Below are 23104 nucleotides of genomic sequence, written 5' to 3'. Positions count from 1 at the left end.
CCAGTGCACCGTAGATATTTTTTTAACATTGCCTAGATGCTAGCCTTGCGCTGGCCACAGAAATAACTTTGATTCAGAGGTGTTTGGGTGTACCTGTTGCCACTGTAAAATGTTATGCTTTGCATCAGCTTTTTTTAAGGCTTTCAGATGTAACTTATTTTGTAAAGCTGAAACAGGGCCTTGAAAACAAACTGTGCATTTGCGGAAAGCCATTTGTCCTTCAGGAAACTGGGTCCACTTGTTAACGCTCATGGTTGCAATTAGATGTTTAGAATAAAGAGTAGTAGCTTTGAACATAGATTCTATCTCCCCCTGCTCCCCTCCCCTGCTACTTCTTCTCCCCCAAGATAAAGCCTTACTTTAAGCATTCATCCTTTGGGTGCATTTAATGGTGATGGAGTTAAATGATGTAATTGGAAAAAATGAATAGTAATGCTTAGGGAGTTGGGTGATGGGTACATCAAAAATACAGAAAAAGATCTTTGAACGGAAATTGGGAAAGGATAAAGTGATATGTCTGTGTACATTTACACCTCCTTAGAGTTCATAGCAGTGTGTGCCATCTTTCCTGGCAGAGGTCTGTGGAGTTGATGAGCTGCTGGGAGTCAGGATCTGCCTGGAACACGATGCCCTACCCTGCTCCTGGCCTTGGGAAGTTGTGAGCTGCTCATGTCCATAAGGAGGAAGGATGGCTCATGGAATTCCTTCACAAGGGAAAGTTACCATAACGGTGGATGAATACAGCTCCAACCCAACGCAGGCGTTCACACACTACAACATCAACCAGAGCAGGTTCCAGCCGCCGCATGTGCATATGTGAGTATTTGTTGGTGGCATTGCCTTGGTGTGTGTGTGTCTGTGTGTGTGTCTGGGTGGAACACACTGCTGAAGGAGCAGGCTGAGAACTGGGAAAATTGGTTATCATTACATTAGCCAATAGGCGAAATGGTTATCGTATTTCTCCTGTGGCGTAATTGAGGAGCACCACTCCATCATCTCCTGGAGATAACTTACCCAACTGTGACTGGTAGGGCACATTCCCTGAAACTTGGACCTGATGTCACTTCAACTTGCCTGAGGGACCCATTGCTTGAAAATTTAAGCTCCCTTCCCCCAGCCCTTACACTCAGCTGCGAAATAGGCCTAATTGGGACTAATTGTCGTCCCCCCCCCCATCACAGAATCCTTTGTCCTCCTGGCTGCCAGTGGAACGTGTGCCGCATGCTGCATTCCACCCAATGCACCCGGCAGCACAAAGCAGTCTTTCCTCCCAAGAAATACAAATAACCTCCTTAAAACAAGGTCCCTGGCCCCAGCTTGCACGAACAAAAGCATGGGAACTGGGGGGCTGAGGGCTTCTTAGCTCACCTTGTTATTCCTGGGGATTGTGGGATCACTCTGCTGCACAGTCCATAGGCACAATGGTTTGTGTTAAGGGCTAAGTACCAGTTTTAACTCTGAATTTCCTTCCCATTGTTCAGTCAGGGTTGATCTTTATCGGTTATTTCTGTGAATGTTCTTTTTTTTTTAGCGTTAATAGAGTGAAAAGCACATGGAACTAAAACAAAGACATCTCTTGACCTCCTGCGTGCCATTGTTAGTCAGAATTGCGAAGGATGTCACTCTATTGAATTTCATAAGGATTTTGCACAATAAGGGGAGGAAAGTAGCATGGTACTTGGTTGCATTCTTGTTATGTGGAAGCCGTGCTGAAGAGTCACAATGTGGGAGTTCAGCACCTTCTAATAGGATTTCATGTGGTTGCAATCTCCCTAAAGGCAACTTTGGGAGGGATGCTGGAGAGGGCTGCCGTGCATGTGGCTTTTCAAGGTGGAAAAAGTTTTCTAATTGCATTTGATTTATTAGTAAAACGATGGTGTAACTCTTCTAGAAACATTTCAGTTTCTTGATTCACTTTCCAGAATTTCTATTTCTCGATTCACTTTTCAGACCTTTTGTCAGCTAATCTCTGTTGCACGTTTTGCGCTCCAGACTGACAATAAGTACAAATGTTTTGTAGACAATGAATTCAGAACAAACAAAAGAAATGGAGAAAGCAGCTTTAAAGAACCCCTTGTTATTGGCATTGATTTGAGTGGGAGCTGATTTTAGGACCAGCTAAGTGTGGTGCTCAACATTGTAAAAATATCTCATGCTTGTTTTCAAAACCTCACAAACATTCAGCTATTTCTGTAGCAATTTGTGTACCTCTTAAATGCAACTGACTTAACATGTCTTAAAAGATATTTTACTTGTTTGGAGAAGCTGTGTAATGCTGGTAAGTACTGAAACTATGAAGTACAGTATAGCGACAGTATTTTAATGAATTTTTAACTGAAATACTGCAGCTTTCTTAAAATCAGCCATTTGGTTTCACAGAATGATACGGTATACTAGAAAGAAGATAAAAATTTAGAAAAATCGTGAAGAGGTTAGTCTCAGATTTGCAATGGAAGCAAAGAAAAAGATGTTGCAGTGCAGGAGGTGAGTTCAGGTGTAGGTCTGGGTAGCAGATGATAGGGTTTAGAAAGCCTGTTGAGGAGAAAGTGCTGGGATCCTACCAGGTATTAAGAGTTGCGCGTAGAAGAAAGCAAGGGAATGAAGATACATCAGTGGCTGTGGGTTTGTGTGATGGTGAGAACATAGAGTTATTTCTGGGGAAGAGAGACTAGATGGTGTGGTAGCTTCAGAAAGGGACCTTATTTGTTTTCTCAATACTTTGTAAGAGAAGCATTGTGCATGTTTCTGAAGGAGGGTGCCATCAAGCTAGAAACCTCAACAGAAAATAAGTAAAAGCAGTATTAACACAGAAACCATCATCTTTTTTTACCCTGTTGTATCTTTACTAGTACCGCATTGCTGCAGCTGCTAGGATTGTTTAATTTGATTTGTTTTACAGTCAGCTATTCTTTTTTGTTATCTTAAAGTAAGGCATCTATTTACTTATTTATTGTTTGTTTGTGGATGTTTCATTCTTTTTTTAGTAAAAAACTTACTTTAAATTATATGGGATGATGGGAAATGAATAAAGCAACGCAGGAACTGAGTGTGGTGACATGTATGTAACTAGCAGGGCAATATGTTGTTACTGGGTCCTGCTGCATACCATAAATCAGTAGCTGGGTGCAGCTCAAGGACAATGTTCTTTCCTGAAGGAAATAATTTTTTCAAAAGTAATTTCCTTATGGATATGCATCTTCATGTGCAAGGGTGAGAACGGAATTCTTGGCATATACTGAGCCATTTCTGGTTCTAGCACAGCAGTTTTGTTAGTTCCTTAAGCTTTGGTATAGTATGATTTTTATATTAGTTTGTCCAATCTTGTATTTTATTTCTCTACTAGTTAATGTTTGAGCAGGTGTTCTAAAGGCAGATTTTACTGTACAATTTCTTTGGATAAAGGGATATAGTGTTAAATATTTTGTCATCTTGAAGCAGTGCTCCCACCCACAGGTTTCACTTACTTCCTGAAGATGTTACCGCATGTTTGTATTCGAATGCTTTGTACAAGTCATGTTTACGTTCAGTTTTAATTAACTGCTTCACCTCAGTTCCCTGCTTTAAAGGGCAGCTGCAAAATAATAACAATTATAATATGCCTCCCTTTGCTTCTTGATGATCATTATTCTCATACCAGTCTTTGTGCTTTCCCATTTCTTGTCAGGATTTGTGACTTCAAGAGGCAAATGCTTCTTGCCCCTTCAGTGTAGTGCTGCCAAATATTATGTTTACTCATTTACTTATTTATTAAAAGAAGGGAAAGAAAAATATTTTCAGCCTGTTCAGACCCTTGAGATGTTCTTTATGAGGTCAGTGGTGCCACCAATGCCAGTGAGCAGCAGTAGGATGCAGCTTCAGCATCCTACCACAGTGGGTCTTTAAGCCATTTTAATTAACATGAATTATTAAAGCTCTGTTTTGTGGAACCTTCTCCTCTCACCCATTTTTGTCCTCAGATCAATGGAAAAGAGCTGAGATAAAAATGTGACAAATCCAATACTTAGGTTTTAACCAGAGGGAAAAATCTTCCTGTTTGGGTACAAAACCCTGTTTACTTTTGGGGGCCGTGGGGAAAGGAAGGTTAGAGTGAAATAAACTTTGTATATCTGTCATGGAAAATGCCTATTTGGACATGCCCAGCTGATGAGGATGAGGGAGTTTTGTGGAGATGAAATAGCTGCTGCAGGCTGAGCCTTGAAGGGGAGTTCGTTAGCTTTCTTCTGATCTCACCAGAATGGCTTGGTCCTTTGTTCTTAGGATACTTGGAGTACACGTTCAAATGCTGGTATGGTTTAAATTCAGTAGCAGGGGAGTAAGAAAGATAAAGAGGTTTCTGTGCCAGGCAAAAGGCTTCTAAATGATTTTATTCATACATGGAGATACACTGAACAATCTATAACTATATAATTTTACTGCCTTTTCTGTTCTGGAGTAATTCCCCGTGTGAATATTCTTATTTTAAAACAAAGAGTATAAACAGAATTTTATATTAGTAGAAATGCCTGTGTATTGTTGAATAAAGTATTTAAATATATGAGTGTGTGTAAATGTGTATAATAATGACAGTAATATAAAAATATAGCTTTATAATCACAGAAGAAAAAACTTTCAACTGTGGCAAAGCCTTAAATTGATAAAACCCAGAGATCTTATTGTACTACTAATCTTGAGAAATAGGATCTTGCGTGTCTTTTTTTTGAGGGGAGAAACCATCCTGCATTTCATGGGCTTTATAAACTCCCACTGATATTAGCAGGAAGTCATGCATTTGATTTGTAATACTCTCAACTTTTGTTTCATATAAGGTGTGTTTGATATTTAGGAAGGAGGGGGAAAGAACTGGCATTCATAAAATATGGACTTGCTTGACATTTGCTTTCCCTCACCAGTCTGTCAGTGGCATGGGTGGCTGCTGAAGCCCAGCAGTTTACAACCCGGTGTAAAACCTAGTTACTCATTTTGCAAAAAAAAAAAATAAATCTAAGCATAAGGTGTAAACATAAATTTTACATGTAAAATGAGAGTAAAAATTTCATGAGGGTACTCTTACATTTAAAGCCTTTTGAGATGCTGGAGTGGAGAGTGCTGAAAGTGAAGTGTTCATACAGTGGGGTTATAATGGTTAGGAATCACAGTTTTGTAATTAAACCTCAGATTTAGTCGCCTTGTATTGTGCTTATGTGGCATAGTCACACTATGCTAAACTCACTTGAAAAATTCAAGCTTCTGACCTCTCTTTTTTTATCATGGTGAAAAAGAATAATACCAACCCACCTTTAAAAACGTGTTGTGATGTCCCTGGGAGGTTGATGCTGTAAAAATGGAAAGTGTCTCTATATTATTATTATTATTATTAATAATTATTATTATTATTTGTTACTATTAACAACAACAACGTAGGATGGGTTTAAACCAACTTTTTGTAACCATTACCCTATTAGTTACTGTATTTCCACATTGTCTTAAGAGGGAAGTGAGGTCTGGTTTAACTTGGTGATAAAACCCTGTATCTCTAGTGTTCTTGGGAAGAGGCTGCCAGAAATTTTCATTACATAATTTCATTCTTTCTATAAGAGCAAGTAATGATAGAACAAGGGGCAATGGCTTTAAACTGAAAGAAGGGAGATTTAGGTTAGATACTGGGGAGGAATTCTTCCCTGTGAGGGCTCTGAGGCACTGGCACAGGTTGCCCAGAGAAGCTGTGGATGCCCCATCCCTGGCAGTGTTCAAGGCCAGGTTGGACAGGGCTTGGGGCAACCCAGTCTAGTGGAAGGTGTCCCTGCCTGTGGCAGGGGGTTGAAGCTGGATGAGCTTTAAGGTCCCTTCCAAACCATTCTGTGATGCCATATTAATACCATTGCTTTGTAGTTCATTAGTGGTCAGTCATACTGAGTGACAGCTGACTTAGGGTTTCATGTCTTGGTACAATATACACCGCGTTCTTATGGGAGATGTGTGATGGGATCTGACGAAGGAACGCTTTTTGCAGCCCTGGTCCCTACTACAGTACCTTGTGCCGGAGCAAGATTGCTCACCAAGGCAGTTCTTTGCTGTGAAGTAGTTAGACTAGAAAAATGAATAAACCTTACAATCAGGTTGTTGTATTGTCACTGTAAGCTTGCAATTTCTTCATTTAAAATGCCAGGGCACTAGGGATATTGCTGTGGAAGCAGCAGACTCTTCTTGCTTTTAATGCTTGAAGCGTGAGAGTGCAGTCTGTCCTGTGAAACAACTTGTACAGCATACATTTCCAAGCAGGGAGTTAATACTTTACAAAATTTGCAGGCCCTACACTACAAATCCCATCATAGAGTTTTTGTCTCCCGGTTTTCTCCTTGTGGCAGAATGAAGCTGGTTTTCCCTGCTAGCAGTGATACCTGTGACCCATGGCTATTCCAAGGCCAAGGAAAGTGCTGCACCTTCCTACCACATATCTTGTTACTTTATTTTACACATCCTTGTTTGAATATACTGTTGGACAAATAGGCAAAAGGAAAACCCCATAAACTGTGGATTTAGATGTCTGTTGTATGTTAAAATTACTATATTCAGCTTACTTATGTTTGAATCAGGGCTATTTCAGAAGTGTTTGAGTGTTGGTGGTGATTTTCGTACTCGGTGTTTGCACAGTGACTTTGAGTTGACGTTTCGGAGGTGGTTTATTACCGAGTTGGTTGCCTCACATGGGTATCTATGGAAAAATTCAGAAATGGAAAGCCAGTGTGTTTCCTTCCCAGAAGAACACTCGAAGAGTTTTGGGTTTGAATTCTGTAAAATGTCATGGCATAACTTGAGAAAATAAACATGCTTATGCATAACAAATGCAGTGTGGCAGGGAGATTACTTTCAAACATGCATCTCTTAACAGTGAGACGTAACTTGTAAAGCTACTTTTTTGAAGATAAAGTCATTTCAGAAGGTACAAAGAGCTTGTTTGGTGGGATTTGGGAATTCAGGTCTTGCCCATTTGCTTTCAGTTTTGATGTAGGCCACTAGGATTGCAATTTTTAGGTGTTATATTGTAAAGGGCAAGTTTTGTGATACTGTGTGTGGTTTTAATTATGAGAAAACTGTAGCCAAAACATAGAGTTAGAGAATTGTTTAATTTGGAAAAGACATATGAGATTGAGTCCAACTGTTAACCCAGCACTGCCAAGTCCACCACAATATAGGCAAATACATGAACTGCAAAAAAAGAAAAATCAAATCTGCAGACTAAGATGACATAAAACAAAACTGCTAATGTGTGTGTTTAAAAACACTGAAGTCAAACCAGTTCTAGTCTGTAGTAAATGTGACTATTCTTCCTTTAACAATTTTCATTTTGATGCCTTTTTCGAATAAAAAGACAGCATATGATAATTTGGTACCCAGTAACATGCACAGTGGCTGGTAGTGTGTCCGGAGCAGTACCAAGTGGTTGGAGCAGTACACTGAAAGTCTGGATTCCAAGCAATAAACTTTAGGTACCTGGAGTTGAGTCATTTTATTTATCTCCTGAAGAGTTGACCATAAAGTTTGGTCTTAACCTCCATAAACTTGGAAATTCTCCCAGCATACCAGCTGTATGCGTCCTGCAGGATCTGCTGCGTGAAAGGCTGGCTGAGGCAAAGTGCTGGTGGATGAGCATTGCTGCTGCATGCTGCTGCTGCTGAGCTTTCAGGGGGGATGCAGAGAGGATGGCTGGAGAACAAGTTAACACATAATCCCCAAATACAGTTGTCCTCTTCATCACTCTGATGGATCAAGCCCATGTTATTACTTGTAGATCTCAATGCTGCCAAGAGTTCACCTGTGTACTCCCCACTGTTTTATAATATGCATATCTTCTGGATTTAAATCATGATGTTGAGGGGAGATGCAAATAAGAAAATCCCAACTCCCCTGTTTTTACCAAAAGATTATTTAAATGATTGTGCTGTGTGCAAGATTTGTTTTTGTGACATTAAAGATTCCCAGACCCTCTCTTCCTTGCGTGCTGCTTGACATTAGGGCTGCAGAGATTCCACTGCATGTTGACAAGGGAAAAACAGTACTGGAGGCTTCCTCGGAGCAGAGTCCCCACTTACTGTACTGAGCATTAACTTATATCCAGCACATAAGACTTAAAAGCACACAGCCATTAAGTGTAGCACTCCCTTCCCAGGAGGGCAGCAGATGGAGAGGGAATGGGGGAGGGAAGGAGAAAGGAGTATGATAGAGGGACTTCATCTGGGTGTATTTGTAAGCCAGGAAACTGGCTATTTACCACGTTTACAATTTCTCTGGTATAAGGAATTGAGTGTAGTGACTGGGAGCATCAAGGTCAGCACATTACTCCTCAATGTTTAGCTATTGTATCAGTTTATGGGAAGGAAAAGGTGCTAGTCCAGTATATCTTTCCCCATGCTCCTTTTATAAAGAGAGCACAAAGAAAAAAGTCATTACTTTTTAATTACTCCAGGCTTCTTTGTTTCTTAAAGCACATTCACTTTTGGCCAGCAGTGAGAATTACCAAAGGGTTATTTTCTTTCCTGTGAATGGTAAAATCGCAGTTTCGGGGAAAATAATTGTTCAGAATGAAAATTTAATGGGGCCCAGCATATTTAATAAATAGGAGCCATGTCCTATACTTGTTAAATACAGTGATTAGTGACTCTCTTATTGCTTCCAGTGGGACAGGACCAGTCACTCAGAGATGCCTCCTGAAGTGGTTCCCTTAATTTTAGGCTATGATTCTTTCAGGGACATCTTTTCTCTGGCTGTTAACAAGGTACATATAAAGATAATGATAATTAACATGTATTAAGAGGGAAAATTCATCTTTATGGTTTATTGATTTTGTAAATTTCAAGTCAGCCAGGCATTCACTTTTCCTCCTGGTAAAAAGGAGTGAATAAGTGAAAACTAAATAAATATATAATTATACATGAAAAAAAATTAAATCAAAGCCTCAGGTGTAATCTTTGAAATGTCTTGATATTTTTTAAATAAATTGTTTTCATTTTGATTATCTTTCTTTTGACATTAGTTTGATTTTCCCTCACTTTTGTTTGTTAAACAGGGATGTTTGCAGCTCTGCAAGGAAGGCATGTTTGCAAAAGACAGATTTTTTCTGCTAACGTTACTCTGTACCTTTAAAGTTTTCACTTAGGACACCCTGTTTGGGTTACTGAGGGAGAGTTATAACTCATTGCACCTTCTTAGGTATTTTGAGGGTATTTTGACTGTTCGCAAAAGTCCTTAAGGCAGTTTTTCTGGTAGAAACGTCAGTATAATGAGGCTGTACAGGTCAAATACTGTAATATGAGTTTCAGGCACTCTCTGAGAATTAAATGATGATGATGATGATGATAATCCTCTACAGTTGGTATATGGGTTTCTTTTCCTCTTTTTTTGTATTTCATTGTGACCTTTGATGGTCTGCTTGGCTACTTTGCATGGCTGCTCTGTGAGAGTGCTGCTGTGTTAATGGAGGATCACACATACTGTTCTTCTCAAACCTGATACATCCTCTCAGCAACAAAATTAAGGCCTTTGACTCTTGAAGTTTTTTATAATTTGTTGTTAGTTATCCATTACCATAAATACTATGCCTTCAAGAAAACAAATTGTTTTTTAAATGTATTTGAGTAGAGCCTTTATTTTCTCAGAGGCAGAGGAGAAGGGAAATCTTTGGTATTGGTTTCAAGGAATTCAAATGGTCTGTGTTTAGTAGGATTTTGTTTTCAGGCTCATTCATCTTAGGTATCATTAATATATAGAGCACATTTTCCTGAAAAGAACCCTTGCATTCAGTCTATATCCTCAAGAGGAATATGAATTTAAGTTGAAAATTATCTTTGGATCATGTGGCTTCCTTGATAGTCTGTTCATACCATCATTTAATACTGTGATATGCAAGAGTCACTGTTTTCAGTCAGTATTTCTCTTAGAAAGTTTTAAACGCATCGTTCTACTGAAAGACCTTTTATGAATCATTTTATTCAGTGCAGAATTAAAAGCTATAATCTGAAACACATAGCCCAGAAAGTTGGTAGAGGTTTTTTTTTAATCAATTAGTTAAATTAAATAAGGGTCTAAAGAAGATTTGGTACAAGAAGTAGCAGTTTTCTGGATATTTATTTATAAAGAGGCAGTGCAATTTCATTAGGGTCCAGACGCTTGTCAAATAAAATGCAAGAGGAATGGGCTAGAGGTGACTAATACAGAGTAAATGGAAGATGAGAAGTGGATAAATAATCTCAAATAGCTAGAGAGAAGATGTTGGCCTAAAGTACTTTTCTTAGCACACCTTGCACGTGCAGCTGTATTTCATTTGTTAGGATTTTACTGTCTGCATATGTGTTTAAAGGCAATCTTGCTCTAACACGAAGCGTAGCAGTAATATATAACCCATTACTGGTGCAGCCATAGTATTGGAGTCTGTCTTTCAGGTTTGTATGTGTTTTATTATTTTCCTAACAAAAGCTATTTTAGATTTTGAGCTTCCAGACTTAATGCCTTGTAGCTGTTCACAAGGGAATCCGGCAATGCTGACCAAGAGGTTGTACATTCACATACTGAGGCAAGGTCATTTGAACCTTTTAGTGCTGTGCCCAGAACCTGGCAGCCTTAAAGGCACGCTTTTTTTTTAAACTTTTTTTTAATATATATTCTTTACAATTTTTCCTCTGTTGGGCTTAGTGTGCTTGTGAGCAGTGTCAGTGCACTGGGAACACATTCTCTTTCTCCACATATGCACACAGAGCTATTGTAGTTACTGTTAGAACTTCCCTCATAAGTTTCTTACAAATGACTATCGTCTCTTACCTGTAGGGATTCACGTGGAACCAGGAGGGCAGATTAGTCTCTGCCTCTATTCAAACTAGAGTTTCTTACCAGTTGCTGTGGAGGGCTTTGTTACATGAATGTCTTTATAGGAAATAAAGCACAGTCCTTTGTGTTGGTTTTTTTTAAGGCACCAAACAGCTGTCAGGGGGTAGAATTTCTATTTGTTTAGGGTCAGATTAGACAACGAGCTCTAAATGAAAAATCAGGTATCCTGCTATCTATCCCCAGAGTCATCTAATCTTAAACAATATACTGTGCATTCATGGGGCACCACCAGTGCTGACAAGTATGTTCAAAGAGTGCATGGATTTCGTTGTCCGCTCTAGTTTCCGAGCAGAAAAAGGCAAAAAGCTAAGAATTAAAACGTTTCCCTGATGGTAAAACTTAAGTATATTATGTATCAGCTCCATGGGTGGCTGCTGGGGTTGCTATAGCCAGTGTTCTGATTTTAGTATCCTCCTGAAGGCTGTTACCCTGCAGAAGGAACAGTTGGATGGAGCATGAAAAAGTTTCCTGAACAGCCTTAATTTGTGCTTGAGTGTATTACTATAAATGAAAATCAGCTTTATTTTACTTGAATACTTCGACTGGAAACAGTGATAATCAAGAACCATGGTATAAGAGTGGCTGTATCTGGGGGAGGTACGGAAGACAGTAAAACCTAGGCTGTCCTTATTTAATTTGTTGACAAGCACGGGTCAATAGGCTAGCTTTGAGAGAGCAATGACACTTGTTAGCAGCAGTGCTCCAAGGACTCTCATGGAAAAGTTACATTAGGCAGCATTTAAACAAATGTTTTTTAGATGTTTATCTAACTTTTGCGGTGATTTTTGGTGCAGTACTATAGAAGGGCTGTGTTACTATATATATAGTTATATATAACTGTTCTCTGAGTGTGGCGGAGTTGAGGTCTGTTCTGCATGAACATTACATGTTTTCACCCACTGCCAATTTTTAGTGGTCGTACCATAATATCTCCTAGTTGTAGGAGGTGGCATGGCTATTGCATTAGTTGCGACATGAGGTTTTAGTGATGCTGGTTCAGTGGTTCTTGCAGATCTCGTAACCGAAAGCTTTTAAGAACAGGTGGATATAGTATTAAAGCAGTGATTACATAGGGCATAGTGAAAAATGTTTTCTATTTGTCTGATGCTGCTGCTTGTGTTCTTGAAAGAAAGTGTTCAGATCCATTGCACAGCTACACTTCAGTTTGCTCTGAGGAGCCTTACGACTGTATTTTGGACATGTCTTCTGCAGTGTGTGATTACAGATGCCGGTGACCTGGCAGCTTAATCAAGTTAGGAGTTCATCTGTACAAAGGAAAAAGAACCCTTATTCATTAACCCCCATGTATCTTTGGGTAATCAGTAAAGATGGTAGAGTAGTTACAAAAAAGACTTGAAGGTAAATTGAGACGTTTTAGGAGGTATTTTCCCCACTGTGAGAATCTGATTTTGCGACGGCATGGGGGGACACCAGTCCACATGTGCAATTTCAGTAGGTCTGGATCCTGCATTATAAATATGCACCGGATGCAGGGGAGAAAACCAGCACAGTCTCTCAGGATGCTGTTAGGGCCAGGCAGAATCTCATTAGGGACAACTTCAAAGATCAGTTCCTCATGTCCATAAAAACAAGTGTAAATTATCTTCTGTGAGCCTGCTGTTAGCAGTTGCACTGATACATTATGCATGATTCTAGACTGCACATGGTATGAGCAAACTGTGCTATGTTTCACTAGTGTGCTTCATTTTTATGTTAAGCCTGCCGACTTCTCTGTTTATTGGTGTTGTTTTGGTTAATGTGATACTTGACTTAAAATTTCCCGTTATATTAGCTATTAGTAGTGACACAATATTTGAAAAGGACTGCTAAGGTTCTACAATGCTTAATGTTTTTACAGAGGAATAGTATATAGACAATTGCCTATATTGACAGCTTTACTTGCTTATTCTTCTGCTTCCTGCGCTTAGTAAGAAGGTGGCTGCTTCTGACTCTCTTGGAATGGATCTTAAAGTTTTCTGTGATGCTGATCTGCAGCACTTGACCTAAATGTTGGTCAAAATAATAGAGAGGGTAGAACTTCAATAATTGTGCTTTTACTGAGATACATACCCCATCATATACATTTGGAAGGATAGTTTGTAATTGCTTCTGGGGAAATGGTTTGAAGTACAACCTCTGTGCATGGCAGTTTTGCCACAAGTTTCAGTGGAATCAAAATTTTTTAGGTCTTCATTATCCTTGCAGAAACAGATGCAGTAGAATGTTTTGCTAAACTAACTACATTGCTAAAAAGGGCAATGTATGTGTTATTTTTTTTTTTCCATTGTGGTATTTCTGGCTTATTTATATGGCTTAATATATGATGAAACCAAACTAGGACAGCATTCATTTGCACACTCAGTCAAGGCTCACCACTGTCTTCAGATGTTATATTAAACTCCTCAACAGGTCAGCAATCTGGTTTGCTCTGTGGTTTCACAAAGACCTGCAACCTGAAGCTCCTTTAAGCTGCTCAAACTAACGTCACTTGTAATATCCACTGTGGTTTGAGAGCTGGTTCAAGCCACTGCTTGTTAAATTCATGATGGCAGTGAGTGTGTGAAGCCATGGTTTTGTGAGGGCTGTTTTTTTTGGGGGGGATAGTGGTACTACCAACTTGAATAGCCCTCACTCCTTTGCGCCACTGCTCTGTTCTCTCGTGTGTCTGTGTTGGATGTGTAACATAACTGGGGTGAGAGGATGAGATTACTCCAGGGTAACATAATCTTTTGGAGTGAGAGGGTGGGAAAGTCAGGGGAGCAGTTCTGCTCACCATCTGTGACAGTTGTACTGGCACAACAGGAGCCTGCAGAAGCAGGAACCAGCCATAGCAAGGCGGGATTGGTGGCAGCAGAGGCTGGCACTGCTGCTGAAAGGCAAGGTTATCAGTCTGCATACCTGCACGGATGAGTAGGAGCCTTGTGTTCAGTGGATGGCTGACTTTGTAGTTTGTTTGCAAAAGCACTTCATGTGGCATAGCTGTGAAATTGTTGGTTTATGTGTCTTGTGGTATTGGATGGCTTAAAGTTCACTGTGTAGAACAAGGTGCATGGCACATCTGTTTGGTGCCAGGATTCCAAAGAAGGACCCCATTTTGAGCAGTAGGATAGCACCTCTGACCTTCCCTGGTACAGCTGTGTCTGGGGACCTGCAGGAAGTCAGCATCATCCCTCTTAAAATTGTGTGGATGGGATGAGTAAAGAATGAATGGTCTTCATCACATGGAGTCCTGGACAGGATGTTCTTTCCTTGAAAATCCTTAATCCCCATTTACAGCTTCTACCTGAGGCCCCCTAAAAGAAGGGGCAGTTAGTCTGAGCAGAGGCCAAATCTATTTTGGTGAGGTTTGGTAGTATAGTTCTAATGTTAATCGTGTTAACAGATCCACCTAATGAGGACACAAGACTATGCTTACACTCTTCACAGCAAGCAGCTAGATGGAGGAAAAGCTATGGAAGCAAAAGTCTTGCTCCTTCCTGGGTTTAGTCTTTTTATTTTGTTTCATATAGATCAAATCTTTTACTGTTATAAAAACACTGCAAAAATAGTTTTCTCTAACTGACATCACCTTCTAGTGCAGAGCTGTCTGAATTTTAATGAAATTAAAAAACTCTTAGTTCTTTACTCTGGAAAACACCAGCCACTTCAGCTGCGTTTTAAAGTCTAATGAGCCAAAAAAGCCTCCTTTAGTTTTTATTTTCCTGCTCACCAGATGTAATAGAGGAGAATTTGACTGAGCTTTATTTTCTCTTATTTTTTTTCCTGTGATTAAAAGAAAGACTAAAAAAAAACCACACCACATGGTGTGTATTTGTTTCCATGTGTGTGTATGTACGTTCAAGGCCAGGCTGGGCAGGGCTTAGAGCAACCTGGCCTAGTGAAAGGTGTCCCTGCCCATGGCAGTGGTTTGGAACTAGGTGGGCTTTAAGGTCCCTTCCAACCCAAACCATTCTATGATTCCACGTACATGTGCATGTAGTTGATGCTTACCTGTTGCCCAGAGAATGTTCACATATAGTAATAGCTTTGCCATCCTCTGGAAGCTTGCTTTCGTTCGACATTCTCTTGATTTGGATTTTAAAGCCTGAACCCCCCCCAGCGTAGTTTGTTATCTTGCTAAGGAGTGATAAGTTTCATTAGAAGTTCAAGACTGCTCTGGGAGGAAGTCTTCATTTAACGTCATTGTTTAGGTCTGGCTCTTTGTCTGACCATAGCAGACAGTGTTTGAAATGGTGATAAGATAAGAAGTGGCAGTGATAGCCATGCTGCAGGGTTACTGGAAGGCCATGAAACAGTGTTTGGCCATTGGACTTCAGTGGTCTGATTCTTAGTTGTAATGAGTGATTGAAATGTTATTCTCATGGAGTTGGCAGTTAATGTGGCATTCACATCAGTGTGTCCCTCAGGAAAAAAAATGAAATGGTTGTAGGAAAATAAATAAAGAAAAAAGCAAAGTCTGTGAAACTGAGCAGACCGTAACTCTGTTTTTCATATGCAGCATGGTCAGTTCAAAATAAATACCTAGGACCATGTAAAGAAAGTTTTGTTCAAGGAAAATACAAAAAGATGGAGTAAAAAAACCCCCCAAACCAACAACATCCGTGGATGGTTAGGACTGAGGTGTTGGGAAAGCAAGGTGTGAAGATGGTGAAATACAGTCCCTTGGCATAATAAAGAAACTCCAGTCAGGGCTCTTGTTATCTCAGTATGTTCAAGTTAATTGCTTTGCTGGTGGCTTTTTTTTTTTTAATTCATTCATTTTATTTGTTTGCTTTTAATTTGTCTGTTTAGGAAGTCTGTTTCATGTCCATGCCTCATTGTCTGTAACAAAAGGATTCACCTAGAAGTTGAACATATGATGCAAGATCAAACTGTGTCTGGATATGGAGAAAGCTCTCATTAGACCAAGGAGGTTCTTATTTTTGTCTTGGTAGGAAGGAAAAAACCCGCTTAACATTTAGGAAAATTGCTGTCGATTCATCATGCAGCTTCTGCTGAAAGGAGCAGCTCACTGCCTCTACTGCTGTGCTCCAGTGCTCTTGTTGCTTCACTGCGGGCTCGTACTCACCTGCCCATCCAAGTCAGCAGCAGTGCCGTGAGAAGTGACAAGGTGGGCACTGGAGAACAGCTAGATCTAGGTCTAGGTCTGCATGGCTGTCCTGTGAGTAATCCCTTCTATGCTGTGATGCCTAAAGTCTTGACTTGTTGGCTCAAGACAGTTGTTAGTGCAGCTGCACAGTGAATGGGGTTGGGAAGAGGTTTGACTGAACATATGCCTGGAAACTAGGAGTGGTTGGAAGGATGCAACCTGTCTCTAGGCTAGGTTCTGGGTTAGTGGAAAAGGAAGAAGGCCTTTTTTTCCTTTTTCCTGTCAAGTACCTACCACAGGGTTCATGACAAACCTTTTTACACTGACTTTTGAGGAAGAATAAGTCTGTGCTTGTGTATTTTACTTAGTCTTGCAAATAGTGGCCATTACCAGATCTTTGAATGGCTTGGATAGTAAAGGCAATTAGCTTCCTAATACAAGTTGTTATCTCCTATGAGTCAGAGGTTGGTGGAGCACTCTTGAAATAAAGAATCAGAGGCTGGGAACCATCAGGGAAAATCCAGGAGACAGCAGGTCTGCACAGTTAACACTTTCCTCTCTTCTGCTTATTGGTGTGAAAAATTCCATCACAGTTTATGCAGTCAACAGCATTTCCCCGCACTTACTTCAAAACATAAAGTCATAGAATTGCAGAACAGTTTGGGTGCAAAGGACCTTAAAGCAGTTCCAGACCCCTGCCATGTGCAGGGACACCTTCCACAAGACCAGGTTGCTCCGAGTGCTGTCCAACCTGGCTTTGAACACTGCCAGGGATGGGGCAGCCACAGCTTCTCTGGGCAACCTGTGCCAGGGCCTCAGCACCCTCACAGGGAAGAACTTCCGCCTAAGATCTCATCTCAGTCTCCCCTCTGTCAGGTTAAAGCCCTTCCCCCTTTTCCTGTCCCAACAGGCCCTTGCCCAAAAGCCAGATTTCTTGTCAGCCCCTTTAGGCACTGAAAGCAGCATTAAGGTGTCCCTGGAGCCTTCTCTTCTCCAGGCTGAACAAGCCCATCTCTCTCAGCCTGCCTCCATTGCAGAAGTGCTCCTTTTGATGCAGCCCAGGACACAGTTGGTTTCTGTGCTGCGGATGCACACTGCTGGGTCCTGGTGAGCCTCTCGTCTCATAAAGTGGTTGCACACTGGATTCTCAGTGTGCAGCTCTGACACCTAGTTAAACTGGTGGCAGGCAGTGCTTAATGTCCTGGGGCTGAATTCCCTTTGTGCCATACTGCAGTTGTCCTTCCACATACAAGCATGTTCACATCACTCTTGGACTGGAATTGCATTTTTGCCATCAGGCTGGGAACTGAAAAGTGAGTGGCACATGCCACGAGTCGGAGACCTTGTTAAATTCCTGAGAGGTTAGATTCCCTTCAGATAGTTGGCTTGTCTGAGTCGAGCGCAGCTAGGCATAGCCGTGCTCATTAATGTCTTGGGGATGATGGTATGGACACTTGGCAGGTCACCTCAGCCTGAGAGATAGTTCAGTGGCAAGTCTGTAATTCAGGCTATTCTCTGGGCATGGTTATTTAGCAAAGGTCAAGGGCAGAGTGGCTTACTGGATCATGGAGGTGTTCCTGCCTGTGGTGGGGGCTTTTGGAACCAGATGATCTTTAAAGGTCCCTTCCAACCCAAACCATTCTATGATTCTGTGTTTCGGGGAGGGGAGAACAGTGTATTAAGGAAGGTGACACAGTGAATGTCATCAATCAACGTGGTCGTGAATGTCAGCCACATTAATTAGCTGTTCTACAGAAAATACACACCTGTGCTTGTTGAACTAAGTTGTACTTGCTGCTATCCTGGTGACACACTGTAAAGGCTATACAGGTATCGGATCATAGCAACAGCAATGTATTTCTTCAGTGAGAAATGGTCTTCGGAGAGATTGTGATGTTTCAGAGAAGAAAATGTCATTTGTGTGGGTGAGACAAGCATAGCTCTTTGAAACTGCGTGATACTCTCTTCATCAGTTAAAGATGATAATTATTTAAAATAAAAAATCTAACATGTTACTTGACAAGGAGAGAAATAGATGTGATCCTTGTTGCTATAGGTAATACCAGTGGAAAAAAGCAAGTGATGGAGGTGGTTTCTTAATGCACAAGTAGCTGCTGCTGGAAAGCCTCTGTGCATGTTAAGGTTTGATTTCTACAGCAGCCTGCAGACAAAGCCGGTCTTGAGGAAAAGCTTGGAGCAGACAGTTTTCCAGAAGCAGATTGACCAGAGCCTCTTAATTCCAGAAGGAGACAGTTTTGCCCTTTAAGGGATATGGTTCATCTCAAGTCCTCACAGTCTGCAGAAGATGAAGGAACTCAAGATTTTATAGGCCAAAGTAAGCCTGTAGAGTAAAACTAGATGAAATAATCAATTCCAGAAGGGGTTTCTGGAACAGACTGAAGTCTCTTGCCAGTTTTGCCCTTAAGGGCAGTATTCATTATGAAACAGTTTGTTCTTGATTGCCAAAAAGTTTGGAGGGAGGAAGAAGGAAAAATGTTGCAGGAAATTAGTCACTTCAGTCAAAGAACTAACAATCTTAACTGCTAATTTTGTTTAATACATATGCCCGTTAAAGTATTTATGTGAACAAAATAGTGCAACAAACAATAACAAGCTAAATAGTTGTGCAACTTACTGAATTAGCTTGTTTCCTTGCTCTGAAAATACCCTAATAGTTATAAGCCTGTCAAAGATGCTGGGAAGTTTTAGTTAATATCTTTTACAGAATGTTTAGTAATGATTTGGTTTTTTTCCGTGAAAACTCATAGAAACATACATGTTTTAAAAATTTGCAATTCCCCACAGCCTTGCAGAGCTGTTGTGGAATTCTCTTTTTGTCTGTCCCTGGAAGGTATCTTTTCCTGCTCCATAATGATAGGGAAAGAACTGGCATTTCATTTGCATGCTGAGGAAAATTACTGTGGATGGGTAGGTGGGTGCAATTTTAGACATATTCTTAGGCAAAGCAAAAATGGTTTTGATTGTTTGAAAATAAAAGAAGCCACCCAAGTTAATATAGCTGATGGTGAGTGCACCCTGATAATTCCATATGTTTATGTATTTTGGTTTTGCCAGTTTGCCTGTTTTACTGTGAATTTATAAGTAGCTGAAGCTTTCCGTAAGTTTTTATCATTTGAATACATATTAAAACCATTTAAGTTTCTTTTCCTTTTCAGCACTGAGTATGAAAATGAAAACCAAGACTGAAGTATGTTATCCATACAGGGAAACTGATTCTGGATAGCTCTTACAGAAGAGGCTGTTTGCAGCTGGTACTCTCAAATTCCTCTTGGTGTAGACATTCATATTGTCTAGGAAAAGTGCTTTAAGCTAAATCAGAAAACAGGACTATGCCTAATAAATAGGCTCCCTGGAGAGTCATACAGGAAAAGCTATGGTACTTCTAGTTCACACAGCCTGTCTTATTTCAGAGAAGCCTCCTTGTATTCTCAAGCTTCAAGAAACCAGCAGATAAATAAATAAAAAATAAAATTAAAAAAAAAAAGAAAAAAGAAAAGAAAAAGATTCGTTTGCATTTTAAAAAAAAAGCATGGGGTTGGTGTTTTGTTCGGTTGGGTTTTATTTTTACTTTATTGGGATTTTGATTTCGTTTAGGCTTATTAAGGCAAGTTTGGTGGAATTAATCTCTGTGAATGAGACCTTCAGTTTATGCCTTCCCAGCAACCACCACAGGAGGATGAATTTCACCCACCTTGGTTGTTCCCATCTAAATGTGAAATGATGGTTTCTATTTGTTCTGCTGCAGCTAGGATGTTTCATAATTTCTACACATCTAATGCATTGGTTGAAGTAATGAAATTCCCCCTTTTGTTTGGAAGTGTAATCAGTGGGATTGCATTTGCATCACTTATAACTGAACTATGTAAGTGAAATTACATGGCCCACATCTCATTTTGTATCGTAAAATGTTACGTTGTGCAGCTTGTTTCCCTCCTTCCTGGACCTTTTTGTGGTGATATCCTTTTCTCTAAATTTCCAACTATGAAGTATTTGCTTTTTGTATTTGGCATAGAAATTACTTTTGACAGTTGTAATTTCGACAGTTGTAATAAAGAACCGAAATGTTGATAGTGTGCAATGTATGGATGGGAAAACAGCTGGTTTTCAAAGCTTTCAGGGTCTTGCTTTCTGTTGCATATTAACTGATTACTAAGTAGGTTTATACAATTGGCAACAACCTCTGAGTCACTCGTGGTAATACCTTACTACTCTGAACATAGAGAAGCTGCATATTGAGCGGTTTCAGCTTCTTTGGCTTTGGAATTGAGTTGTAGATAATACTGAAGTCAAAATGATTCTGTTTTTCTTCCCTCTCTTCCCCTGCCTTTGTTACTGGCATAGAAGCAAAAGTAAATGCATTTTTAAATTGAGTTTTCCAAAAGTATCCCTCAGGTAGATTTCAGTCTTGACTCTAATTCATTTTTGGATTTATTTGATTTTGGGGCATCCATCTTTGGAAATAAATGGTTTAATCCAGAATAATTGCTAACTGCAAAAGTCAGTAACAATTCTGATAAATATGAATGCCCCACATATTCCCACTGAGGACTCTTTAAGTCATTAATTTTTATGATCGAAATGTAAGCGAAACAAAAATGTTCTTAGATAACCTGTAACACTGTGGTTGCCCACAAACTCTCTGCCTATTTAACTACATTATTGATAAAACCTCCCGATCATATATGCAGCAGTGCTTCTCATAATATTGTCTTAACGTGATGCCTGTCAAATAAATGCCATGGATAAATTATAGTTATGGTGCAACAAAAATACTCAGTGCTGGGGTTTATCCATAAGATTTTTTACTTATTTTCTAGAAGAAGGTGTTGAGTTCAGCAGCCTCTATCACATAAGTAACTCATTGCTTAGGAGAAAGTGTATGAGAACACCAAATAATGAGTGAGATTTGTAAAAGAACATAAAGGGGGAAAGAAAATGAGTCAGAATGAACTGTGCATTTCTAAGGGGTATCTCCAGCTGAAGCTACATTTGTGCAGTGTTTCTGCTAGTGCAGACATGAGATTTTATTTCTACACACACACACTCTATAGCTTTATCTTTCAAGCTTTTTCTCCCTCTAACTAATGTTTGTATCTTGAAATATTGTGGAATGTGTTCTATTTGACCTGCAGTTTCCCTGTCGTAAGTTGTTTAATACTGGAGAGAAAGAGAAAAGACGGAGAAAGCTATCTGGTGTAATCTTTTTAGCTGGGAATGTATTTGGCACAATCTTTTACAAATAAAAGAACTGGCATTTAGTATCTACAGTGCAGGACGCTACAGCCCTCTCCGGTCAAGTAACCAAGGATTTGCAGCATTTGTTGATTGAATCCAGTTCAGCTGGGTTTCGTGTCAGACATGTATGTCAGGGAGATGATGCTAGCTGTAATGAAGACAATTGCACTAGAAAGATAAAGAGTAGAAAGATAAATGTGAAAAATTCTCTCCACTAGAATTTACATTTTCTGTGTCTCTAATGAAGTTACTGTGAAGGACTGAGAGTATATAGAAGAGCAGAACTTGATTCTGGTATTTCACAGAAAATGATACAAAGTAAATTCATATTTTTTCTGTAGACCCTGAGACTGATTGAGATCTCTCACCAATCTAAATCTAGAATTCAAACTGAGTTTAAGATGACTGGTATAAAAATTTGTGTTCATCGAGTTACTAGGAGTATGGCAATATGAGGCCAACTGTGTGACTGTATGTGAAAGCTGACATGATGTCAGTGAACTGTTTTAACGTAGTACTGAGCTTTTTGGTAACCTGAATGCTGAGTAAGAGCCTGTATTTTGGTGTTGGTAGAAGCTAGTTAATAATCTCCTCTTTTTCTATTAAAAACAAGGACTTAACTTTTGAAGGAGAGCTAAATCGCTGTCTCTATTTTATTATCTTCCCTGCAGAAAGCTTCTTAAACCTTAAGAGGAGCTAGAGGCTGAAACCTCTGACAAGGGCTGAGATAATTCATATACATGAGACTGAGTGGCAAAAGGCCTTTTAAGATAGCAGGACTATTATGAAGGGTTTTATTTAGTAGAAAAATAGTGTTAGATGCCTGGATTGTGATGGAAAGCATTTTATTATTAATATCTTCAAAAATTTTAATGGAGCTTGGAGAGAATGTGGGAGAGAATGTACTTTCTAACAGAGACAGATTTTTGTCCTGGTTCAGATCCATGAATTATTTTTGTAGCTAACATACAGTGTCTGCCAAATTACTTCTTTAAAATAGTATCTCCTGCTGCATGAATACTAGGAAATTTCTTTGAGTTACATGTTCCGCTCTGTTTGTTCACCAATATCCTACTAACATCAGTGACAATTTCATAGGATTCTGATGGAACTCTATGCCCTTAGTAACTTAAAAATGGGAACCAGTGGTGTTTGCTCAGCATGAATTGTCTTTCCTTTGAGCAGAATTTTGGGCCCAGTTCCATCACCCCTGTGGAAGTCAAATCATAAGGCAGCACGGCAGAGAGAGTCATATTTATTAGCACTCTCATTCAGGAGAGAAGTAGCACTTTGCTTGCATGGAGATGGAATTGCATCTCATCCCTGGAGAGAGTGATACCTCCAGGTCAGAACGTAAAATGATTGAGAAGGCTAAGTGCAGAGGTTCTTGCTTGCACTGTATATTTGGATTAAAAGACCACCACTTGTATTTCTCACGCTGAAAGTCAATGAAATTTCTAGTAGAAATAAGACTATATACTGGGGGCAGGGGAAATCAGAAGCAACCTCAGGTGGTTTTGTGCAAACACTAGGCTTAATCCTGTGTGTGTCTAAACACTATTTGTCTCTGAAACATAAAGATAAGGTTTTAGATTTGGTAGCAAATTCTAAAATGATAATCAGTTTTCCTCAAAACTCCTTCAAGTCCAGTTATTTTATTACATAAGAGTTATTGTCTATTTGCTGAATTTATCATCTCCAAGAAAACAGTATTGAGTTATATTTATGAATTCTGTATGGTTTAGGAAACTCCAGATTTCCTTCTTAACAAAATGGGCATCAAAAATGGAGTATATGCTGCAATACATGCTTATATAATTGTTTTTTGTCAGAACTGTATGATTATAACTCATCTGTTTTCTGTGTTTGTCCCCGAGACCAAAATTGTCCTAATTGCCAAGA

The 23104-nt window shown here is 39.7% G+C and overlaps 1 protein-coding gene across 1 annotated transcript in view; it reads left to right on the top strand.

Annotated features, from left to right (window-relative positions):
- Positions 1 to 688: 688 nt before the first annotated feature.
- MPPED2 (metallophosphoesterase domain containing 2) overlaps positions 689 to 23104 on the top strand; it is a gene marked incomplete at its 5' end in the record, with an annotated part of 102622 nt that continues 80206 nt past the window's right edge. Inside the window, one exon of the mRNA XM_080619304.1 lies at positions 689 to 816. Within this exon, the coding sequence (XP_080475430.1) occupies positions 689 to 816 (128 nt within the window). The remainder of the gene's footprint in view (positions 817 to 23104) is intronic.

Source organism: Psittacula echo, assembly GCF_963264785.1.
Source record: "Psittacula echo genome assembly, chromosome: 5".
NCBI lineage: Eukaryota > Metazoa > Chordata > Aves > Psittaciformes > Psittacidae > Psittacula > Psittacula echo.
This window is presented reverse-complemented; position numbering and strand designations above follow the sequence as displayed.